At 44.6% G+C, this 22,839-nt stretch overlaps 1 protein-coding gene across 1 annotated transcript in view; it reads left to right on the top strand.

Moving 5' to 3' along the window:
* The first annotated feature begins 1,279 nt into the window (after positions 1–1,279).
* Tacr1 (tachykinin receptor 1) overlaps positions 1,280–22,839 on the top strand; it is a 179,919-nt gene continuing 158,359 nt past the window's right edge. Inside the window, exon 1 of the mRNA XM_005364701.2 lies at positions 1,280–3,297. Within this exon, the coding sequence (XP_005364758.1) occupies positions 2,909–3,297 (389 nt within the window). The 5' untranslated portion in view covers positions 1,280–2,908. The remainder of the gene's footprint in view (positions 3,298–22,839) is intronic.

The raw sequence follows: 22,839 nt of genomic DNA, 5'->3' as shown, positions 1-22,839 counted from the left end.
GGTGTGCAGTCAGTCAGGGTATACAGTTAGTCAAGGTGTGCAGTCAGTCAGGGTGTGCAGTTAGTCAGGGTGTGCAGTCAGTCAGGGTGTGCAGTTAGTCAAGGTGTGCAGTCAGAAAGGGTGTGCAGTCATCCCTAGGTGGAAAATGTGTTACTCAGAAGGAAATCCCAGAGAACATCCCTCCGTGTTCACAGTGTGAGTGACACCTGCCATTTTGGGATGAGGCTTTTTTTGGCATTGTTATTCCGCTAATTGTGACCAAACATGAGTATGCTTGGTTTTTCCCGGGAAAGATGTTGACTTCAGCACGTGTTAAGTACCTCTGGTTTAAATCGTCAGTACCACACAAGCCAGCCTCATGAAAGCAAGCCTTGGAGCTCAGGGAACGACTGTAGGTGTGATTTTAGATTTAAAAAAAAAAAAAGTGTTCTCGGTGGACTTTAATCGAAGTGTCATGGATCATTTTGCAAAGCCTCCGGACCGCTCTTCTCTGTCGCACCCCAGCCTCTATTAGTCCTAGTTCATCCTCGGGCTTCGTCCCTGGGGCCCGGAACAATGCCTATTTTGCATAACCCTTGCCTCTTTTCTTCACTGGACTGTAAGGGCTTGCTTTGTTCACCCGTCATTGCTCCTCTCCCCTCATCCTTCTCCTGTATCCTCCCCCAACCCCCCACTCCCTCTCAGCAGTGAGAGATCTGAGGTGCAAAAGACAAGCCCCTCTCCTGCCACTCCTCTCAATCCGGGAGCAGTGCAGAGCTGTTCTCTGAAATGTATCCCAAGACTTTGCTCAGTGGGGCTTTGGGATTTTAGGGATTCCTGAGAGGCACCTGTGAACCGGAAGCTCGATTCCCATAAGTGCTGAAATCTCATCTTCCAACAAAACCAGAGTTTAGTAGACCCCTTCCTCCCTGCACCAGAGGAAGCGATATTAGCCTGGCTGAAGCCAGGGCAATAAATTACTTAGCTTCAAAGCACCTCATGTGCGACACAGTGCGCGGGTTTGTTAGACTAGTGCGTAAAGGCGTCTCCGGGTGCCAGGAGGGACGCAACCCATAGCAACCAACCGGTGCGCCCCACCCCCGCAGGCATCTCGCAGATCCTAGAACCGCAGTGCTGGAGGGGACCCGCTGAGGAAAAGCTAGGTTCCCCTGGAGCCTTGCCAAGGACGAGCTGCCAGAAACACACTCCTGAGCTCGACCCATTTAGGCTTCTTCAAAAGGACTGATGTAGCCCTGGATGCTTCCCCATCTGCTCCCTGTCCAGCCACCAGCTTGGCCCGTTGAAACCATCTTGGATGCCAGGCAGAATGAGGAGAAAAGGCAGGCAGAAACTTGCCGTTCAGGCCGGGTGCAAAACTGGGAAGGGGGACCTGATGAAGACCCTTCTCATGCCTATCCGGTTCTACCTAGCCTCAGAAGCCGGACAGACGCAGAGAAAGAGGCTGCGAGGTTGGCGAGGGCGTGCTATTCCGCAAAGGGTGCTGGCCAAGAGCCCAGAATTGTCAGTCCAGGCGACTGGCCACTGGGCTTCTGCCGGGCTCTTGCACTCACCAAGCTTCACGGAGAGCTGCGCATAGTCCCCAGTGTCTGCAGCTGAAACGGTAGTCGCAGGGCTCCGTTGGAAAGCACAGACTAGCTGCTCCTAGGGAAGGACCAAGTCACCAAAAGTGACTGGGGAAAGTATCCCAAATGCTTGGAGCCCAACACTGCTTTCAGGACTGGGGAGCGGGAAAAGAAATTAGTCCACTATGGAACAGAGCAAGGTATCTGGTGGTTTCCTTAACATAAGGAAAGTTATCTTCTGGACTTCTGAAGCAGGGTGTGGTCACCTGTCACTCCGTGGTAGCACCTGGGGCGCAGCAGGGCGGCTCTCCAACCCCACACTCGCCCGACTCCCACCGAGACAGTCTAGCGTCTTTGTAGAGCTTGTCCCGGGGCACCAGGGCGGTTAACTTTGGGGCACTGGAGACAGAGTTAGCTGTCCTCCACTTCAGCTGTTTCCAAAAGCCCATCTTTTCAGCTAGCATCCCTGGTACAACCGTGATTCCAGCTGAGGACTCTATCTGGGTCTTCTCCCAGGCCACCTTGTCGCCCCCTCGCGGAGTTCGTCTGGCCTGCAGAACGCCCACGGCAGGTCACGAGCAGCAGAAGGCGTGGTGGTTGCGGTGGTGGAGTGACACAGCTGCCAACAGCTGGTGCAGCTGCTGCGCTGCGCTCCGGGACCAGGGAGTACGCAGCCCAGGTACAACCCCTTCCCAGTGACGTCTTTGCAGCGGGTTATAAAAGCCTAGTGCGCAGCCTGCCAAGGTTCTGCTAACTCCTGAGCCCAGAAGGACCGGCGCCAAGACCGAAAAGCTGCGGGCGGCAGCAGAGGAGAAGGCTTCAAGGAAGCAAAGCAAAGGGGAGCTCTCCAGCTGGATGTGGACTCCAGAATCCGGCCAGAGGATCACAACTTTTGCGAGCAGAGCTGAGAGCGGCCCTCCTCCCCCCCTCAAGCCCTCACGCAGCACCCAGCTTTGCCTTTCCCGCCGCGCACATGTTAGTGGGAGTTGCTAGCAGCAGCAGGTGCAGAAAGGCGGGGTTATCTTGCGGTCTAGAACTGTGAGGAATACAAGCGCTGTACCGCAAACAACAGCCTAGCGTGAAAGTGGAGGAATTCAGAGAGAACCAGGACCACGCAAAGATCATACACAGGAAAAGCGCTGCTCCTGTGAGCAAGCCTCCTGCTAACAAGGACTGAGTTCTGCCCAGGAAACTTCCCACCTTCTGTGTGGCAGGATCTGAAGCCTCAGGAGTCCGCAATAAGATTTTGCAGCAAAGAGGTGTGTGTGTGTGTGTGTGTGTGTGTGTGTGTGTGTGTGTGTGTGTGTACCTGTAAAGAAACCAGGACTTTGCTGCTTTGCCCCAAAATGGATAACGTCCTTCCCGTGGACTCAGACCTCTTCCCCAACATCTCCACCAACACTTCTGAGTCCAACCAGTTCGTGCAGCCTGCCTGGCAAATTGTCCTTTGGGCAGTTGCCTACACGGTCATCGTGGTGACTTCCGTGGTGGGCAACGTGGTGGTGATGTGGATCATCTTGGCTCACAAGAGAATGAGGACAGTGACCAATTATTTCCTGGTGAACCTGGCCTTTGCCGAGGCCTCCATGGCTGCTTTCAATACAGTGGTGAACTTCACCTACGCGGTCCACAATGAGTGGTACTACGGTCTCTTCTACTGCAAGTTCCACAACTTCTTTCCCATTGCTGCGGTCTTCGCCAGTATCTACTCCATGACTGCTGTGGCCTTCGACAGGTGAGTCTGTAATACTGAGAAAGCTTCAGAGTACTGCGACTCGGCTAAGGAGGTCTGGGACTGGAAGACCTGTGGCCTGAGAGCCAGACTGTGCATCCATGCCCCGGGGCTCTGCTGCCTGTGGGTCCCTCTGATCTTAAGAGCCCATCTTTCTTTCTCACCTTTTTCTCCCACTCCTCTCTAGCCTCTCTTCCTTTCAATTCAATAATTCCGTTTCCTTTTCTTAGCATCCCTTTCTGCACCGCCCCCCACCACCACCCCAGTCTCTGTAACTCCTGTCTTATTCTTTCCCATACATTCTGCCTCTCCTCTCTCCGTTTACTTTAGTGCCTGGGCATGGAATATCAAGGGTTTGGCCAGAGACCTAGGCCCTGCCCAGGGCTCCCTGAACTCCTCTAGATCTGTCACTCTGTGTTACACCCTATTGTGGCTTTGTATTTTAAGTATATCTCAGCAAACTCCTCGCTTTTTTTTCTCACCTTTTCCTGAAAATTCGGGAACTTTCCATTCCCACTTCGACTCTCCAGTGTTAAAGGAGAGTGAAAATCATTTGACCACAATCTTGAAACCCTTCAGGTTCTTATTTAGCCTCCTGGTGCTGCTAGGAGCCTCCTACTCAGGATGGAGAAGCAGGTTCCTTTCCAGGGCTTTCCCAGGCAGGGATCCAAGCTTGCCCAGGAGGATTCTCAATTTCTTTTTCTGTGAAAGGTCAATGTTTTTTAGCCTGTGCATTTACAGAGAAATGTACTTGTTAGAAATAATTGAAAACTAGTCTCCCCCAACCCTCAGATTAAGGTTTCAGAAGCCTGTTGAAATTGCAGAGGTTGGACTCTCACAAACACAGGGGTTGGCGCTCTGGGATGAATGGCTCACCAGGTGTCATGAGGGAAAATTGGTGACTACAGCACAGATGTGTTGGTATTGACTTTCCCCTGGGTGTCCCAGGTCTTTCATGCATGGTTTATATGAAGAAGGCTACCCCGTGTTTCCTGAGATGTAAAAGTGTGTTTTAACAATCCACAGGAACCTGAAAGTGGATTGTTTTGCCATTACTGCTGAGAGAGATGAATGTGAGACACCTGAGGAAAGTATTAGGTAAAAACATTAAGGAAGAATATCCCCAATTACAGCCCTCTTTCATATGAAGACTGTGCGTGCGTGATTTGTAGTTTGGTGTCTGTGGCGAGTGAATACTTTTAGAATCCAAGAAACTCGTCACTCTCGTCTTGGCAATGGCACCCAGCTGTTGTTTAGGACTCGTCATGGTGTGTCCTAGAGAAAACATGTTGTGTGAGTCGGTTTGTGTTTTAAATGTGGGATGTAAACCAATTGTTCAAAGGGCTAGCGAAAGGAACTATTTTACAAGCATGTCCTTTGGACGGTGGGTGCCAGCTTTCAGATACTGACTCTGCTGGAGTGAGGTGTGCCTGTACACATTTCTGTGCTGGCATATCCATTTAACTCACGGAAGCTTCCTTAAACTGAAAAATAAGCCCCAGCATGGTGCGTAGCTAGATATATTAGCACAGTGAAACATAGCGTTCCTGATGCATACATGCATGATCTCTCATCGTTCTGTGAATTAGAACTGAGTTGTGTGTGTGTGTGTGTGTGTGTGTGTGTGTGTGTGTGTGTGTTTTCGCTGCAATGGGGACTTGCCTGGGCTTCAGGGACACCTGCCAGTTGGCAACTGGGCTCTCCCTTTGATTTGCACAGGAATGCGTTCCACAACCTGCCTTTTCTAGGGGATTTAGAAGATTAAAGCAGGGACTTGGAGTTAGGGTCTTCACAATGGATTGTTGTGGGGAGCCGGGTTCCAGGCCCACTGGTGTCTGTCTTTACAAATCATGCCAGGACCTTAGCACAGTGGGACACCTGCCCAGTGGCTCAGAGGATCTCAGATGCCAGAGCACAAGAAAGGCCAGGTGTGCGCTCTGTGCAGATGTGGCTCAGGGGTGCTAACAGGGACATGCTCCAGGTTACGCTTCAAATGAGAGTTAGGGCCCAGGTTCGTGGCCCACTCGTGTCCCCCAAGGACACATTCCTGTTCACGCTCAGCTTCAGCAGCATTCTGGGAGTTCATTCCCTCAGGCCGCTGATGAAGGCGCCTTCTGCATGCATGCTGGTTCATTCTCCCCCAAGAACACTGTGGAAAGAAAGGGGTAGTAAGCTGTCTCTGGGGGAGTGCTCACTCCTCCCACCAACATGGATATGCAGTTATGAGAAATGCTTACAAAAGATGCTAAATATTTTAGTGTCCTTTGAATTATTAACAGACAACCTCTGAACCAAATCTTTGAAAATGACAGCATGGTTTTTTTCTGACCATAAAATTAAACCTTATTTATTGCAGAAGATTTTGAAAATAGAAAGAGCATAAACAGAAAAAATATTCAAACCTTTACCTCACCATCCCAAAGACCACCTGTTAACATTTGAAACTCTCGTTTATGAGCATTAACTACCGCACGGAGGCCACGTTCATGGAGGCCACGTTCTGTGTTTCTGTAGCCTACGTTTCCCATTGATAGTGATGGGAAACTAACAACTTATCCTCTCCGGGCAGGAGATTCTAATTGAACTCAGTAGGTCACATATGAAAAGAAGACATGAGAGAGGACTTAGAACTGCGAAGAAGGTTCCTCTGAGAGGAAGGGAGATGAGAGAGGACAATGGGGGTAAACGTGACTAAAATTCACTTTATAAATCCATGAAGCTGTCAAACAATACAAATTTATTATCTTCAGAAATATACTTAATGTCTTCATAGTACTGATTGTGTTATTTCCATTTCCCACTGTCATGAAGGTAAACAATCTTATGTATTTTGTCATCATACTAATGCTCTCATGAACATTTCCATACCATAATTTTGCTTTATATTTTCTAAACTAGAAAAGGTTCCCAGAAACACAATTACAGGGTCAAATGAACCATGAGATAAAAAGTTGCTCCTTTTTATTTTAAAGGATGATAAACTCTGGACAGAACAGAGAGTACATTGTTCTAGCTGGTTCATTTGAATCTCAATAGCACAAGAGAGAAGGTTTGGGAGCTTTGCTGCATGTTGGTTGAACAGACACACAAACTGATAATTAAAACACCCCTAGAAGAATATTTGGGAAGATATGCAAGAGTGTGAAGAAAATATAAGTAGAACCTTAAGATCTCGCTACTGAGAATTAGTCAGCTAAAAACCCCCGCCATGCTGGCTTGTGGCTACTTTTGTGTCTGTGATGTGCAACTCCATTTATGTGTTAAGGAGTAAATTTTAGATCATAACAAAACCCGTCAATAGCTGACTTTTTGGTTTTCTTGATTTTCTTTTCCAAGGCTTTTCATACTGTTGTTGTCTGATATTACAGCATGGGTATATTCCACATCATAAAATATTTTTAAAATTAATATGCCTACCATGTCGCTCAGTAGTAAAACACTTACCCAGCACACATAGAATCCAGGTTCAATCCCTAGGACCATAGAAATACAGTACTTAGAAGATGCATTTCATATGTGACTACAATCGTCTTCATTATGATAAGTAGCTTTGAAATGTAATATTTTACACATAAATGTTTTGTCCTTACTTATTGTAGGGGGTGTTTGTATGCCCTGGCATGTATGTAGAGGTCGGAGGACAACCTGCAGAGGTCTGGTTCTCTCCTTCTATCACATGGGCCCCAGAGATAAAACTCAGACTTGATAAGCAAGAGCCTCCATCAGACGAAACACCTTGCAGGCCCCTAGACATAAATCTCGGAAAACGTCTCTCTTTTCCGAGAACAAACTCCTTGAAGTGGTTTGGTTAAGCTATCTTTCTAAAATTTGACAAATTTCTTTTTAGGACCAAAATATATGAAGAGAAATAAACCTTCAGTTGCAGACTGCAGCGTTAATTCAAGATTCCCTGCCGTCGTCTGTTCTGTAAATGGAGGTGGGGAGGCCTCACCCCTAGAAGAAGTAGCATTTTTAGAAAGATTTATCTGGTTTTCTTTTATGCACATGGATGTTTTGCCTGTGTGTATGTTTGTGTGTCACATGAGTACCTGGTGCCGAGGGGCTCAGAAGAAGGAATAGGATCCGCTGAAAGTGAACTGACACATGGTTGTGAGCTACCCAGTGGGTGCTGAGAACGAAACCCAGGTCCTCTCGAGAAGAGCAAGGAGTGCTCTTAACCGCTGAGCCCTCTCTCCAGCACCAAACACCCATTTTATGAAGGCAGTGGTTAGGTTTCTGAGGCCAGCAAAGCTAAGTGAGTTCAGCTCTTTCTCCAGCTAAGCTTCAAGGAGTTTTTCCTATGTCGCACTTAAAATGTACATATCTTGTTAGTTACAAAAGGTACAGGTGTGCCTGTGTGCTGCTTCCTGGTTTTCCAAAGTGGGGGCTGCTGAGAGGTGGGGCTCAGCTTACAGGGGCTGGGGATGATGAGCATCTTCTCTGTGGACTCCAAGGAGTGAGCCGGCAGCTGGACCCCAGTGCATAAGGCTAACAGGGAGGCAAACCAGGCTCACAGCAGCAGGAGACTGGGAGAAGCAGTGGTTTCTCTTCCTGGAAGAGTCTGGAGTGATTTCAGTGAGATTAGAGGTAAGCACTGGTTTCTGTTCAGACTGTTCTGGACTGTTGTGTTTTGAGTAAAACTAAAGGGCCGAATGGGATTACCTCTAGACAACAGAAGATAGGAAACAGAGTTGTCCCGGGGCAAAAGCTGGAGTCTAAAGGAAAACGGTGAATGGACTCTCTGGATAACTAGTAGAAGAACCTAAAACAAAGCCGTGCACAGTAACGGCATCCCTCCCGCTGTGTCCAGGCCACACCTAGCTTCCAGGCCTTATTGGCTAGACCCAGATGCTATTGTCCGTGTCAAAGCAGTCTGGTCAGTCCTTTGTCTCTCTACCCAGAGGTAGGTCTCAGACTCCAGGATCTTTTGCACTCAGATGCACCAGGATACTCATGAGACCTAGGAGACTGTGAGGACCTAGACTCCCACCACCATGGCCCAATCTTTGCAAATCAGGTGCCCGTGATGTCCCATGGTTGTGAGTCGACTCTGAGTTTGTTACATTAAGGCACTGAGGCCTCAGGACTTTCTCATAAAAGGTTCAGTGCTGCTGGGCAGTGATGACACATGGCTTTAATCCCAGCACTCAGGAGGCAGAGACCAGCCTGTTCTACAGAACAAGTTCCAGGATGGCCAAGGCTGCACAGAGAAACCCTGCTATTAAGAAAAAGAAAGGTTTGATGCTTACCTCCTTCTGGGAGCAGTCCCCATTACATGTTACACTCTGTCACACTCTGTCACGTGTTCTCCCAACTTCGGGAATTTCTAGTGTTGTGATGGTACTTTGGGCTGCTGACTGTTTCTTAGCTGGCAGAAATGTAAGTCACACTGGGGAAGAGAGAGTGCTTTCCTCAATGCAAAAGCGTACAGTAGGAGTGTAAGACAGACGTTGCTACTGCTACTATTGGTTTGGAAAGTGCTAAGGAGGATCACAAGGGAGAAAATCCTTTGGACTTAGACGTTAAGTGGAAAGACTGTTGAAACCAGGTCAAGGTGGGTCCATCCTAAGTCAGGCATTTTTATCTTCTCTTGAAGAATTTGTGCTCTGCATTGGGTGAGTAAATCTCTCTTAGAGGCAACTATGATATAAACACTGGGCAATGTGGCTCATGAAGGTTACAGGGGTGAATTTTACCAGAGGGAGGAGGGGAAAGTGCACGGTCAGCAGAGACGATAATCAGGGAAGACTGCATACAGTGGCGGCACCATCTCGGAAAGGGGTTATTAGTGCATATATGTACACATTTATAAAGGTGGGATACTAGGTAGGAGGAATCACATGACAAAGGCCTTGAGCTCAAACAGATTTGTTGGAGGATGAAAAATTAAATGAATGAATAAATTTATATTCGAATATAAATGTGGAGTGGGTAACTGGAAGGGTCAGCAACAGGCAAATGAGTCCAGTCCACTTTGGATTTGAAGTGAGGGCACATTGATTAGCTGGAAGTGCCTGATAAGCAAGTTGAGACATGGGCTAGAAAACAAGTCAGGGATCAAATCACAGATGGGGGGTTTTCTGCACATGGAGATGGTAAACGTTTGGTTGCATAGAAGTAGAAATCCCCCCTTCTGCTTGGATGTGTCTCCTGAGAAAGGCTTGAGAGTCACAGGAATGTCCTACAAGGCACAAGAAGGAGAACAGAGAGGTAGAAGAGACGTCAGGACAAAGGTTAGCAAAGGGACCTGAGTTGGATTGTGTTCATTCGAGTCAGGGACATAGAGAACATCGGACTTTGAAGTTAGAGTGACCTGCAGAGAGACACCATCTACAGACAACAGTGGACAGGGCGGCAGCATGAGGAATGAACGAGCGCCTTCTCAGTTATCTACCCACTGTGCCAGACACTGGAGCACTAAACTCAGCTTTGGCCTCCAGATGTTGGGGCACTATGACCTTGGTGTCTTTGCCCACATTCACCCAGTCTTCAGGGATCCACAGAGATGCAAATAGAAAATCTGGTGCAACCAATGCTGCCCCAGAGATGGGGGTGGGGGTGGGGTAAAAACAAAGACTTCCATTGGGAATGTAGGAAAAATTTGCTGGTTCCAAGAGAAGAAGGGGGAAGGAGGAGGGAAAGGGAGCAGATGAGTGGGCTGCGGAGAAAAGAACATGCAGCCTTGTATTTTAATTAAGTTCAAGGATGCTAGATTGGAAATGCTCATAACGATTTATTAATATCCGTTACTTGGAAATTAGGCAGATTTCATGTTAACAAAATGAATAATGATGTCTTGTTTCTGTACGCTCTCCAATTCGTTGTCTCATCCAACCTTCGTGCTGCCAGCAGGGTTCCTTGCCTACTTCGCTAAAGGCAATTAGATGCAACACCTTTTACCATGGTCCATCAGCTCTCCATCATCTCAGAGCCTGAAGACCATGGACATTGGTCCTGTGTCACGTGCCCACACATGAATGCTCACGGTGGCTGTTGGATGATGGCTAAGGAAAGCTGCCATTGAAAGTAGGGACTGTAAAGCTTCTTTCTCCAAATACCGGGTGCTTTAGATGCTTCAGATGGCCCTTCACAACTTTCTACATCCAAACAAATTCAACCTCACAGCCTCTTAGACAGGGCAGCACCAGAGCTTCAAACACATCTTAAGTCTTTTCTTCTGTTTGTCACTGTTTGTTAATTGGCTCCACTTGGTTGTCACATCATTATAAAACCTTCCCCGGTGTGTAACTGCAGTTACACATCTGGGTTGGGGTAGCTTCAACTGGTCTACTGTCTTTTCTCTAAGTCAGCCTTTCCAGTATATCACTCCAGGCCTTCCTGATCCTTAGTTCACTCACTGCCCATGAGTTTTTCATCTTTCCATTTTTGTTATTCTCATTTGTTGATGGGATGATTAGAAGAAGATGATCAGAATGAAGCATCCATCCTGTCAGCATGACTCTGTCCAACACCATGTGCTGTAGGACTCAAATCCTTAGCTCAGAACACTTCTACTTAGAAGCTGACTCTGTCCTGTTGGTCTAAATGAGATGTCATTAAGCCAGGCGGTGGTGGTGCACGCCTTTAATTCCAGCACCCGGGAGGCAGAGGTAGGTGGATCTCTGTGAGTTCGAGGCCAGCCTGGTCTACAAGAGCTAGTTCCAGGACAGAAACCAAAAGCTACGGAGAAACCCTGTCTCGAAAACCAAAAAAAAAAAAAAAAAAGAAAGGAAGGAAGGAAGGAAGGAAGAAAGAAAAGAAAGAAAGAGATGTCATTACCTATTCTTATCCAATAGCAATGTAACTGTCTATGAGGTGCTAGTTTCTACCACTCCTCCCTGCCCGCTAGACCACAAGCTCCATGAAAACAAGGATGCTCTATGCAGTTCCTGTTTCCAGCACCTGCACAGTACCTGGCACAAAGTAGGAATTCATTATACTGTGTTCACTAGAGACCAACTGAGTGTGCCTCCCTGGTATACATAGGAAGATCTGAAAACTAATTTCTGTGTATGAGTCGCACATCCTAAACCATATGTAAAACGTTCTATGTTGAAACAAAAGTGTCTGTTATGTAGAACTGTATGGTAGCAGAGAACACTCTTCATTAAAGCTCTCCATTCTAAAATACCTACAAGTTCTAATTCACACCTATCCCTTCCTCATACCACTTGACAATCCCTATGGGGTCTTCGTTTATCCCATGATGGCCCTAATACACACTGTTACCCCAGGAGTAGATCTGTAGTTGGAAGATGTGTTGATCGCATGGATAATTATCATTGCTAGTCTATTATCAAAGCAGTGGTATATCCTCCAGTTCTACTTTTCTCATCCTTTTGAGTCAATACCTACAGAAACTACCTTCCATCTAGTCCTCTAAGACCTGTCCATGGCAGCTAAGTGCCTAGTCCAGGGCTGGCGATGTGGTTTTGCCATGTCACCTAAATGCCTAGCACTCAGACACAGGAAAATTCCAGCACACAATGGCCTATGTACACTCTGGGTTGGGAGACAGAGTGCATGACCCTCTCGTGCCCCATAGGAAAGGCTGCAATTGTACTTCAGTGGGAGAGATAGCGGGAGAGTCTCTGAGGAGGGACCTCAGAATGGAGAGGACTTCAACTGTGACATCAGATCTCAGCTTTGGTATAAGTTTCCTGTAACACAGATGATGGGGAGCTGGCTTGGTTGCTAAGGTTGGTCTTGCAAGCATCAGGAGCAGGTTTGATTCTCAGAACCCACACTTTTAGAAGAGGCCGCTGAGATCAGGGTGGAAGGCTCAGACAACAGGTTCCAGCATGGGTTCTACCATGTTCTAGCTATGTAGACATCATCAAGACACTCAATGTAGCTGAACTTTATTGCCTGACAAAATGCATCCAATAAAACTAAGCCCAGGCTGGAGAGATGATGGCTCAGCAGTTAAGAGCACTTGCTGCTCTTCCAGAGGACCAGAGTTCAGTTCCCAGCAACCAGCGACTCACAACGGTCTGTAATTCCAGCTCCAGGGAATCTGACATGCTCTTCTGACCTCCATGGCTATGGTACTCACACACAAACTCATACACAGACATGTCCACACAGAGAAATAAAAAATGATTAAAAGAATATTTAAAAAAATCTAAACCTCCTAGGGTATTGTCACAAACAGAGAGCGAAAGGTATGAAAAATGTTTTGGATCATTGACTGACACCTGGTAAGAACGCATTAGTGGTAATGGGGATCCTGATCTCTAATAAACCCTGACTTATCCTGTATCCATTAGACACCCCCATTTCTGTCTCAGCCTCCCCTTGGCTTCCGTGCACACCAGGTATAATAACACCAAGGCGAAGCATCTTTCCTCGATGAGATTACAGTTTGAGGTCAGCCTGATTGAGCAGCCCATCTCTGGCTAAATGTGCTTCAGCACCACTGCCACCCGTGGGGAGGTACACACTAGAAGTCCGTCATTTACATAATTACAGCTCACACTGCAGAGACACTAAAAGCTTTCCTCCCTACCATGCATTAACCTAGCGTGTTCAACCTTCTGACACTGTAAAATGACATTGTCATCTTCCGGATTCATGTTTAAGAACTGCCCAATAGAGCTTTCTCAAAAAAAAAAAATCCTAAGGTTTGAAGTAAGTTTACAGTTCTGTGTTGGGCCCACAGTCACAGCTATCAATGGATGGGCGAAGTCTGGAGGCTGCAGGTGGGACGTACCTCCTGCCGATCCCTAATGTCCCCCAGCACCACCTTCTCAAAGGCAGTGCTTTTTGTTCCTTGTATGGATGCTTGCCTCTGCGAGGAGTTTTCATTGACATCTAAGTCAGCACTGCAGTGTTCTTTGGCCTGAGCACATCCTCCCCTGGCAGTTTGTGTGTTAGCATTAAGCATCCCTTTCTCTTGACCTTTGACTAAAGCTCAGTGAGCTCTTAAATGCGAGGCAGGACCCCACCCCAAGCATCTCAACATCTTTTCCAAGCTCATGAAGGGATTTTTACATATCCTCAGATAGTGGCAGCTCTTTTGAATTTAGCAAATCAAAATGCAATCTTTAAAATCTAAGCACCACTTATAAGCTTGACTAATTAAGTTCTTCCTAAACATTTCAAACTATAATCACAAATTTAATACATCTGGTTTTTCTTAAAACCATCAGACTCCCAACAGGAGGATTTATAAGTATTTGGGACAAAATTCCTCTCAGGACTTAGTTTAGGTCTTCCAAGCTAAATACCTTAAAACTCCCCCAAGGTAGCATTCTCTAAAAGCTTAGGAATTCAACTTACAAATTCAGCAAGCGTGCATCTAAATATCAAATACAAAATACATTTGTTAATCTTCCTGAACATGGCAATTAAAATTACAAATCTCATAAGTAAGATCTCTGATGTTAGGTTCTCTTTTCTACAAATTCAAAGAAAATCACGCACAAAGCAACTTCCGACCGCCACAAAACTCACTTCCCTAAGCACATGTTACTTACACAACATTGCCATTTCTTTGCTGTCTGTTTTGTGTGTGCGTGTGTGCTTTTGTGTGCACATGTGCATCCATAGACACTAGATATGCCTTCTTCAGCTGTTGCCAATCTTATCTTTTTAAGACAGCGTCTCTCACCTTGAACCTGGATCTCAGCAATTCAGCAAGATTGGCTTGCCAATGAGTTCCAGAGAGCCACACCCTGGACTGAGATTTCAGTTATGCCACCATGCCCAGTTTTGTATGTGGGCATCTTAACTGAGGTCATTGCATTTGTCCAGCAAGCCCTTTACTGACGGAACCACATCCACAGCCCCTTTGTTTCCTGTTTAATGCCTTCCAGCTTCCCAAGTCATCCTCTGTAGGCACCATCTGGGGTCCTAAAATCAGGGACTGAACCAGAGGTCTGAATCTGAGGAGTCCACATGGAGGTCTTGCCAAGATGTACCCCAGATCTGAGCCCCTCTCCCAACAGAGGTCTGCTTACTCAGTACCCATAAGACTCACCTACACTTTCCCACTGGAATTATTTCGAAGTTCCTAGAAACCATGTCCTCTATTCCCTTGGATACCTTCAAATTTTACTCTTTGCCAGTTTTTTTACATTTCATCATCTAACTTACAAAAATGGATGGGGTCATATAAAACCTCAGCCTACTCATCCCAGGTTTAAATGCCTTCCTCTTCTTTCCCTTCCTCCTTCTCTTATAGGCACCAAGTCCTTCTCTGTTGTCACTAATGGCATGCTTCTGGTTCCCCAATGTGGATTGAGGGGCTGCATCTGGTGATGAGTTTTTTGTCAACAAAGTTCAGAGTTACTGCAAGGTGTGTCATGGCTAGAACTGATAGCATTAACATACATACATGCAGGCATGCATACTTACATATAAACATATATATGTATAAAAGGAATGTATATTCTCTTTATATACATGTATATGCATACGACCCCTTTATATATGTGAACAGGCTGCTCTCCAGCTAGCCTAACAATGGCTGTCTACCAATGTAAAGTCCAAGAATCCAGTGGTTGTTCAGTCCACAAGGCTGGATATCTCAGCTGAACTTCAGTGTACACCAGAGTCCTGAAGAAGTGGGTTCTAATGCCAGTGACGGAATGGACTTGCCAGCAAGAGCAAGGGTAAGCAGGCAACGAGCTAAAACTTCCTTCTTCCGTGACCTTTAGATGGGCTGCCAGCAGAAGGTGTGGCCCAAATTTAAGGTGGTTCTTTCTACCTCAAAAGACCCAGATTTAGGGTGGGCCTTCCACTTTAAATAATTTAATTAAGAAAAATCCCCACATAGATGTATCTAGTCACTGGGATTTTTGTTAGTTCAAGATGTAGTCAAGTTGAAAACCAAGAATAACTATAACTAACACACAGTGTGTGTATATATATATATATATATATGTGTGTGTGTGTGTGTGTGTGTGTGTGTGCATATACGTATATACACATATATACTGACTAAAATATGTATTTCTCCCTATATATTTCATGTGTGTGTATGTATCTATTTCAACCAGAACGGAATCATGGAAGCTATAGCATAATCTCCAAAATAAAGAAAATCCTAGACACTGTTGTGCTCTTGCCGTCCCAGCACTGGGGAGGCAGCGTTGGGTGGATCCCTAGGGCTTCCTAGCCAGTCATGGTAAGCTACTTGTCCATCTCCAGACAAGAGAGAGACCCCGTCAAGGTAGGGAGCACCTGAAGAACAACAGCCAAAGTTGTCCTCTCGCCTCAAAGCACACACAGCTACACCCACATGCACACTTGCATGAACACTTACGCTCACATGAACATACACACACAAATAAGTAGAGTCATCGCAAACACTCTTGGCATGTGCCTCGGATGTAGCAGCCTTGCAGGGCTCTTTCATCCTGAGACAAAGCCTTCAATGACAGAGACTTCCTTTCTGGAACCTGGAAACTGCCCAGAAATGACTCGATCATGTGGCATTCTTTCATCAGATTAGTAAGTTGAAGCCCTTCTTGTAACTTTAGGAATGTTGGGGTTCCCCCTTCCCTTTCTCCTCGCTGCCTTAGATTTTCTATATTTAGACATAAATATGTATATTTGTTCAACTCCAGCACCCAAGTGTCCTCCTTTGCCACTCGATAGCTGCATGAGCTCATGTAGGAGGCCACAGAATAGTCACGGTAGCCTCCCCCTGCTCTGTCCATCATAAAATAGAACAGAGACACTCGTATTTAAAAGCCTAATATGTACATCAGTAGCATGGGAGGGGATTTGGAGCACAAACTTAAATACCCACCTTGTATGATTTCTTCATTTTATTTTACTCTGGGGAAATGACCTCTTGATTGATTAATATGTTTTCATAAGAACATTTGTCTGATTCTGAAATCAGTTAAACAAAAGGGAATCCTACTTAAATACTCTTTTAAATATTCACAGGAATCCAGATGGAGCTAGAATTCCAAACAGAAGCAGTCCTGAGCATGAATAATTAGTTACTGTAGTAACTGAAATGTGGTATCCAAAGAGATACCACAATATGAACACCAAGGTGGGGCTCATGGGGACTCTTTTTCTACTCGGAAGGTCTCATCTCTACTTCAAGGCAGGAATGTGTCCTTGACCATCACCAACTCTTCAAGTGGTGTGAAATGCAGCTAGTTAGTACAGTGGTGGACCTGAGCTCTTTAAAGAGTTACCATGAGATGGCTACAAACCCCATGGCCTGATCCTCTCTGGAGCCACCCTTTATATTTGTTTCCAGAATGCTTTTCTCTTGCCACGTGGAATGGTGAGGATCTGAAAGTCAGAAGGCCAAGATTCAGAATATTCTTGGTTTTTCAGTGCCCTGGTATGATGGCTGGTTTTAATGGCAACTTGCCACAAATTAGTCACGTGAGTAGGAAGCCTCACCTACAGAATTGTACCTGATCATCTTAATAGTTGTGGGAAATCTCACCCCCAAATGTGGATGGCACTTCCAGAGGCAGCCCAGATGAAACATGGCAGAAGCAACGTTATTCAGGGTTTTATTGTTTGACCTCCTCTGGCCACTGAGTCCGCTTACCCTGTTGCTGTTACTATGGTTGACACCAGAACCTGCGCTTCCAGGTTTCAATCACTGACTAAGGAACAAGGGTTCCCCAGGAAACTTTCAGGTCCTTGGTGCCTGGTTGGGATTGCTGAAGTACTCAGTCTCAAGGACTGAGCAACTTCTGGGTTACCAGACTCTCCATTGTGAGACAGTCAACATGGGGCTACTATTCTGGCTGCTGAGGCACCCACTTCAAAGACTGAGCAGCCACAGGCTCTCAGCCTTTCAGGTGTGAGACAGCTGTTGTTACTATTCCAATATAAGATATTTGATAAATTCTATTTATACTGTATTCATCCTATGGGTTCTGATCTCTAGAGAATCCCAACCAACACACCCTGAGAATCATTGGAGGTAGAGAATCCAGATAGTTAGTCCTAGCGACTAGAGCAGTATGCAGTGTAGACAGGAACAGACTCTGGATAACACAGAAGTCTTGGGAGCTGCTTTGTAATGAAACCGTGCTACATACAGCACCAAGGAGAAGGCTGAGAATCTGTTACTTGGAGCCTAAATTGCTACTAGAAGGCTTCCTATTTCTGTCAGAGTTGTCTCCTCCGAGTGCCAAGGAACTCTGAGTTTAGATCCCCAGTGAGATTGAACTTGCTGTCTCTTCATCTTCTTCCATATTTGTAAGTCAATAATGACCTTGGCCATGCTCTAACCTGGAAGAATGTCATCATCATTAAGAAGTGGCCATGTCTATTTCTCAGAAAATTAGGAAACAACCTTTCTCAAGACGCAGCAATACCACTTTTCGGTATATACCCAAAGGATGTTCAATCATGCCACAGGACATGTGTTCAACTATATTCATAGCAGCTTTGTTTGTCATAGCCAAAACCTGGAAACAACCTAAATGCCCCTTGACTGAAGAATGGATAAGTAAATTTTGGTACATTTACACAATGGAGTACTACACAACAGAAAAAATAATGACATCTTGAGATTTGCAGGCAAAGGGATGGATCTAGAAAACATCGTATTGAGTGAGGTAACCCAGACCCAGAAAGACAAATATATGCACTCACTCATAAGTGACTTTTAGACATAAAACAAAGAAAATCAGCCTACCATTCACAATCCCAGAGAACCTAGACAACAATGAGAACCCCAAGAGAGACTTACATGGATCTAATTTACATGGGAAGTAGAAAAGGACAAGATCTCCTGAGTAAATTGGGAGCATAGGAACCATAGGAGAGGAGTGAAGGGGATAGGATAGGAAGGTAGGGGAGCAGAGAAAAATGTATAGCTCAATAAAATCAATTAAAAAAATAAAGAAGTGGCCATTCTTCTAACGTGGAAGAATGTTATCATAATTAAGAAGAGACTTTAGGACTGGAGACACTCCTCAGTGTTAAGAGCACTGACTGCTCCTGCAGAGGACTTGGGTTCTGTTCCCAGCACATGGAAAGCTCATCCAGTGCCCTCATCTGGCCTCACTGGACACTTCACACATGTGGTGCACACACGTGTGTGCAGGAAAATACACATTCACATAAATAAACCTTAAAGAGATAGATACAGAAATAGGCAAAGTAGGCAGAGAGAGGTGAGGGGGGGACAGACAGACAGACACTTTGGACTACAGCTCCACACAGCCCCCAGGATCCAGTGGATTGGGATTAAGATGAGAGGCACCATCCTACTGGGAGAGCCAGAGTTAACTCTTCAGCCCTCCTGCACCTTAGTCAGTGGAGCATGCTACTTACAAACCCTGGGGTGAGGCAGTTTTCCAAGATCTGGGCTTTCTGCCAGGGTCTGTCTTCTCCCCTTCTCCTCTTTCTCCCCCTTTGCCTGTGTCTTTCTTCTTCTTCTTTTGCCCCCTCCATATACAGAACACTCCTTGTTCTCTCTCCTAGCCCTTCCTTTGCATCGTGAAAACAAACATATTCAATAAATGTCAATGAGTGAAAAACAGAGATAGAGCAGGTGAAAAAACAAAGACTGTTATGTACAAAACATTTACACAGCAATATAAAAAATCAAATTACTAGAGTTCTCATTACGCAAATGAGCCCATAAGAATGCCGAAAAGATTCTGGGAGGCTGTTCATTATTGAGGTATGAACATAAACTACTTTTTCTAAGAAAAAAAATAGCTTAGTCTTTAACAACATCTGCAAAACTTCAAATTTCTTCCTGGTCTCTCTCGATGTACCTGTTTTAAGCCATAAAATATTACAGATTTACTCAAAAGAATTGGCTACTTACCAAAAGCTATAGCATGCAGAGAAGCAAAAGCAATCAAATCTTGTCTAACAGTTCAAATGCTGCCACCACTGATCCTCAGCAATGATTTCACCCCAAAGCAATTTTTCCATGCATACGATCATTTTCATATTTAGAGACCTTGTCTTAGTCAGTTTTCTATTACTGTAACAAAATGTTTGAGATAACCGACTTAATAAGAGAAAAGGTTAGTTTTGGCTCATGGCATCAGAGGCATCAGTCAATTCATGGTCACATGCCCCCCTTTACTTGAGCCTGTGGTGACACAGAACCTCCCAGAAGGAATATAATGTGGAAAAAGTCTGTGGTCTTCAAGGAAGTGGGGATGAGTGCAGTCCTAACATGCCCTTCAATGCACACTCCCAGTGACCTCACTTCTCCAACTCAGCCCCCAACTCTTAAAGCTTCCTCCACCTTCCAGTAAGACCACAGACTGGTGACCAAATCTTTAACATACAGGGGACATTCAGGATCCAAACTATAGCAGTCATTCAGTATATAGTCTTAATTTTTTAAATTCACAGAATATATTACTCACTTTTCTCACTGATGTGACAAGATACGTGGCAGGAGCACCTAGGAAAGGAGGGAGAGTGGGAAGGAGGGAGGGAGGGAGGGAGGGAGGGTTTCTTTGTCTCAGAGTTTGAAGGCACAGTTCACCATGACCAGGAAGGGCAGGCAGACAATAAGAGCAGGAGGCAGTGGTCACATTTTGTCTATAGTCAGAACACAGAGATGAACTCTGGTACTCAACTCATTTTCTCCATTTTCCATTTTTGTTCAGTCTGGTTGGTACTTCAGTGTGGGGCACTGCCACCCTCATTGAATATGGGTCATCCTGCTTCAGTTAGGCCTCTCTGAAAACACTGTCACACACATTCCCAGGGGTGTGTCTCCTAGGTGACTCCAAATGCAATCAAGTTGGCAAGAAAGATGAACCACAACACAAAATAACCTAAGACATATTTCACACAATAAATACTTTTTCCACAAAATTATGTTGGATGTTTGGAAAATATCACCATTTAAGTAATTTTTTTATCCTTAAATTTAATGATGTTCTTAGTTCTTTGCCACAATATATAATTTGTCAATGTTCTCACTGAGCTTGCATGTGTACATGGCTACTCTTCAAAGTCTGTTCAGAATGTTAAACACTAAGGCAAATCAACAACATTAGGAATACCTAAACAACTGAGCAGCAGCATAAAGGGGACTGTTTATATACTTGTTACTTGACCTATTTTCGTAACATGGTCTACATCTTTTTTCCCAATAGCAAACATTAAAAATGTTGTTTAGGGGCTGGAAAGATGGTTCAACTGTTAAGAGCACTGGGTTCTCCTGCAGAGGACCCAGGTTCAGTTCCCAGGCCCCACTGGACAGTGGACTCCATTCCCAGGGGTCTAATACCCTCATGCGGCCTCCATGGAGCCACACACATGTGGTGCGTGGACACACATTCAGTCATCTGCACACGGAAAATGCATTTCTGATTAATAAGTATCTTTTTATAAATTCATCATTTTTATTATCCTAAGTTACTTAGCTGATTTAAAAATCTTCCTTTTAAGGAACACATTCTAGATTAAGGATCTACCCTCTAACTTTCATAGCAAGCAAATAGTCTTGTTTCCAATTCCATTTTAAACTTCCTCTTTAATGGTCACTCTAAATAGAGTTGTTATGTAATTCAACATTGACCTTTAAAAAAATTGTTTCTTTTGTGTCAGGCTCAGAAAAACCTTCCTTGATCGAAAAATAAATAAATGTGCATAAATAATTTTATTTTATGGTTCCAAAGGTAATTTTCTCCCCATCAGCAATTTAGTTCAAATCACCTCTTTTCTAAAATGCTACAGAATTATTGAATGATTATTTCCATACAGATTTGAGTGAGATATTACCTTTGTCCTACCCTAAACTTTGTTCAACTTTGGGTGATCTATATTTTTAATTATGCAAACTATTTTATTAACGCATATTAACTGTGCATATTAGAGGAATTCCTTGTGATGATTTCATGTGTGGATACACGATGCATTGATCATATTCACCCACACTCTTCCCACCTCCCCTCTGCACTCTGCCCAGGTCCTAATAATCAGTATTCTGCTTTCAATTTAATTTTCTTTATCTGTTTCCATATGTGGAAAAGAACATATAGCCTGCTTACCTATCCTAAAGTCACATGATCCATGCATTCATCCTTCTAAAGACTCTGGGTTTATTATGTGAAATACGCCTGATGAGATTGTGAGGGAGAAGAAAAGGTCTAGAGGGGGAAATGGCAGGGAGGGTAATGGAATATATATGTCAAGAAAGCAGACAAGGCTGGGCAATGGTGGCACATGCCTTTAATCCCAGCAGTCCTAGAGGCAGAGGCAGATGTATCTCTGTGAGTTCAAGGCCAGCCTGGTCTACAAAGTGACTTTCAGGACAGGCTCCAAAGCTACAAAGAAACCCTGTCTCAGGAAAAAAAAAAAAAGGCAAACATAAGTTAGGAGAAACTTACTGGGGGAAGAGCAAAAGGGAAAGATGGAGGAGTCTGCTAATGATATGCATGCATGAAAACGTCATAGTGCAGTGAAACCTATCTCTTTGCATGCTTACTATTTTTTAACTTTAATAATAAAAAATAAAATATTCCTGCTCAAAAGTCCAAGTGGAATTTCCACTGAAACACATTTGACTCGGTGAACTGACTCAGTGGCTCATTTCCTCAGGAGGAGACTGTTAGCACAGCAGGGGCTTTTCAAGGGCAAATGTGGTGCCTCATCTGTGTAGGTTTCTTCATACAGAGTCTGTAGATTTCCTTAAAATGTTAAATATACTTAGTGTCTGGAGAGATGAAACAAAGGTCAAAAGCTCTGGCTGCTCTTGCAGATGATGGGAATTTGGTTCCCAGAACCCATGTGTCAGTTCATAACTACCAGTAATTTCAGTTCCTGCACACTCATTGCCCTCTTCTGGCCTTCCATGGGTACTGCACATATGTGGTGCACATAAATTCATGTAGACAAACACTTAGAAGAAAAAAATGAATCTTTAAAAAATAAGAGATTATTTATATCATGTTTATAAATGATGACTATTTCAAATATAAATTTAATAGTTTTGGCTGTTTAATGCAGTGTAACGATGTTCCCACTTTTTCTAATTGCTGGCCCATTAGAAAGCTACTGGTCCTACAACACCTAACAGGTCTGTAAGTCCTGCACATCAGCTAGAGCACCACCGATTTTCCCCAGGTCTCCCTGAAATTGCGATATTGTTTATGGTTACCAATCTCTTATTTTGCTTTTATGTGCTATGTCCTTTACATCTTTATTTACTAGCTCTTTCAGAGAAATATTAATTAAAACTGGCTTGTGTTAGCACCTTTTTCCTACCTATTACTATAATGTCTCTCTTAAAATCCCTGTCTCTACTGGTTTTTAGTAGATACTTTTAAATTAAAACATCATTTCATTCCCAGTTTACTAAGAGATTTCATGAGATCTTGAAGCTTAAGGATTTATTTTTGTTATTTTTAGTTATGTGTGTGTATGTGTATATATGTGAGTGTGGTTGCTCATAGAGCCAGAAGAGGGCATCAGAGCCCCTGGAGTTGTAGTTACAGGTGGTTGTGAACTGCCCCATGTGGGTGCTAGAATCGGAACTCAGGTCCTCTGGAAGAGCAGTCTGTGTTCTTAACTTCTGAGCTGTCTCTTCAGCTCGTCCTCCTTTTAAAACATTTATCTTATTGTAACTAC

Source organism: Microtus ochrogaster (genome assembly GCF_000317375.1).
Source record: "Microtus ochrogaster isolate Prairie Vole_2 chromosome 14 unlocalized genomic scaffold, MicOch1.0 chr14_random_3, whole genome shotgun sequence".
NCBI classification, from domain to species: domain Eukaryota; kingdom Metazoa; phylum Chordata; class Mammalia; order Rodentia; family Cricetidae; genus Microtus; species Microtus ochrogaster.
Note: the sequence above shows the minus strand (reverse complement) of the source record. Positions and strands in the feature narration are given on the sequence as shown.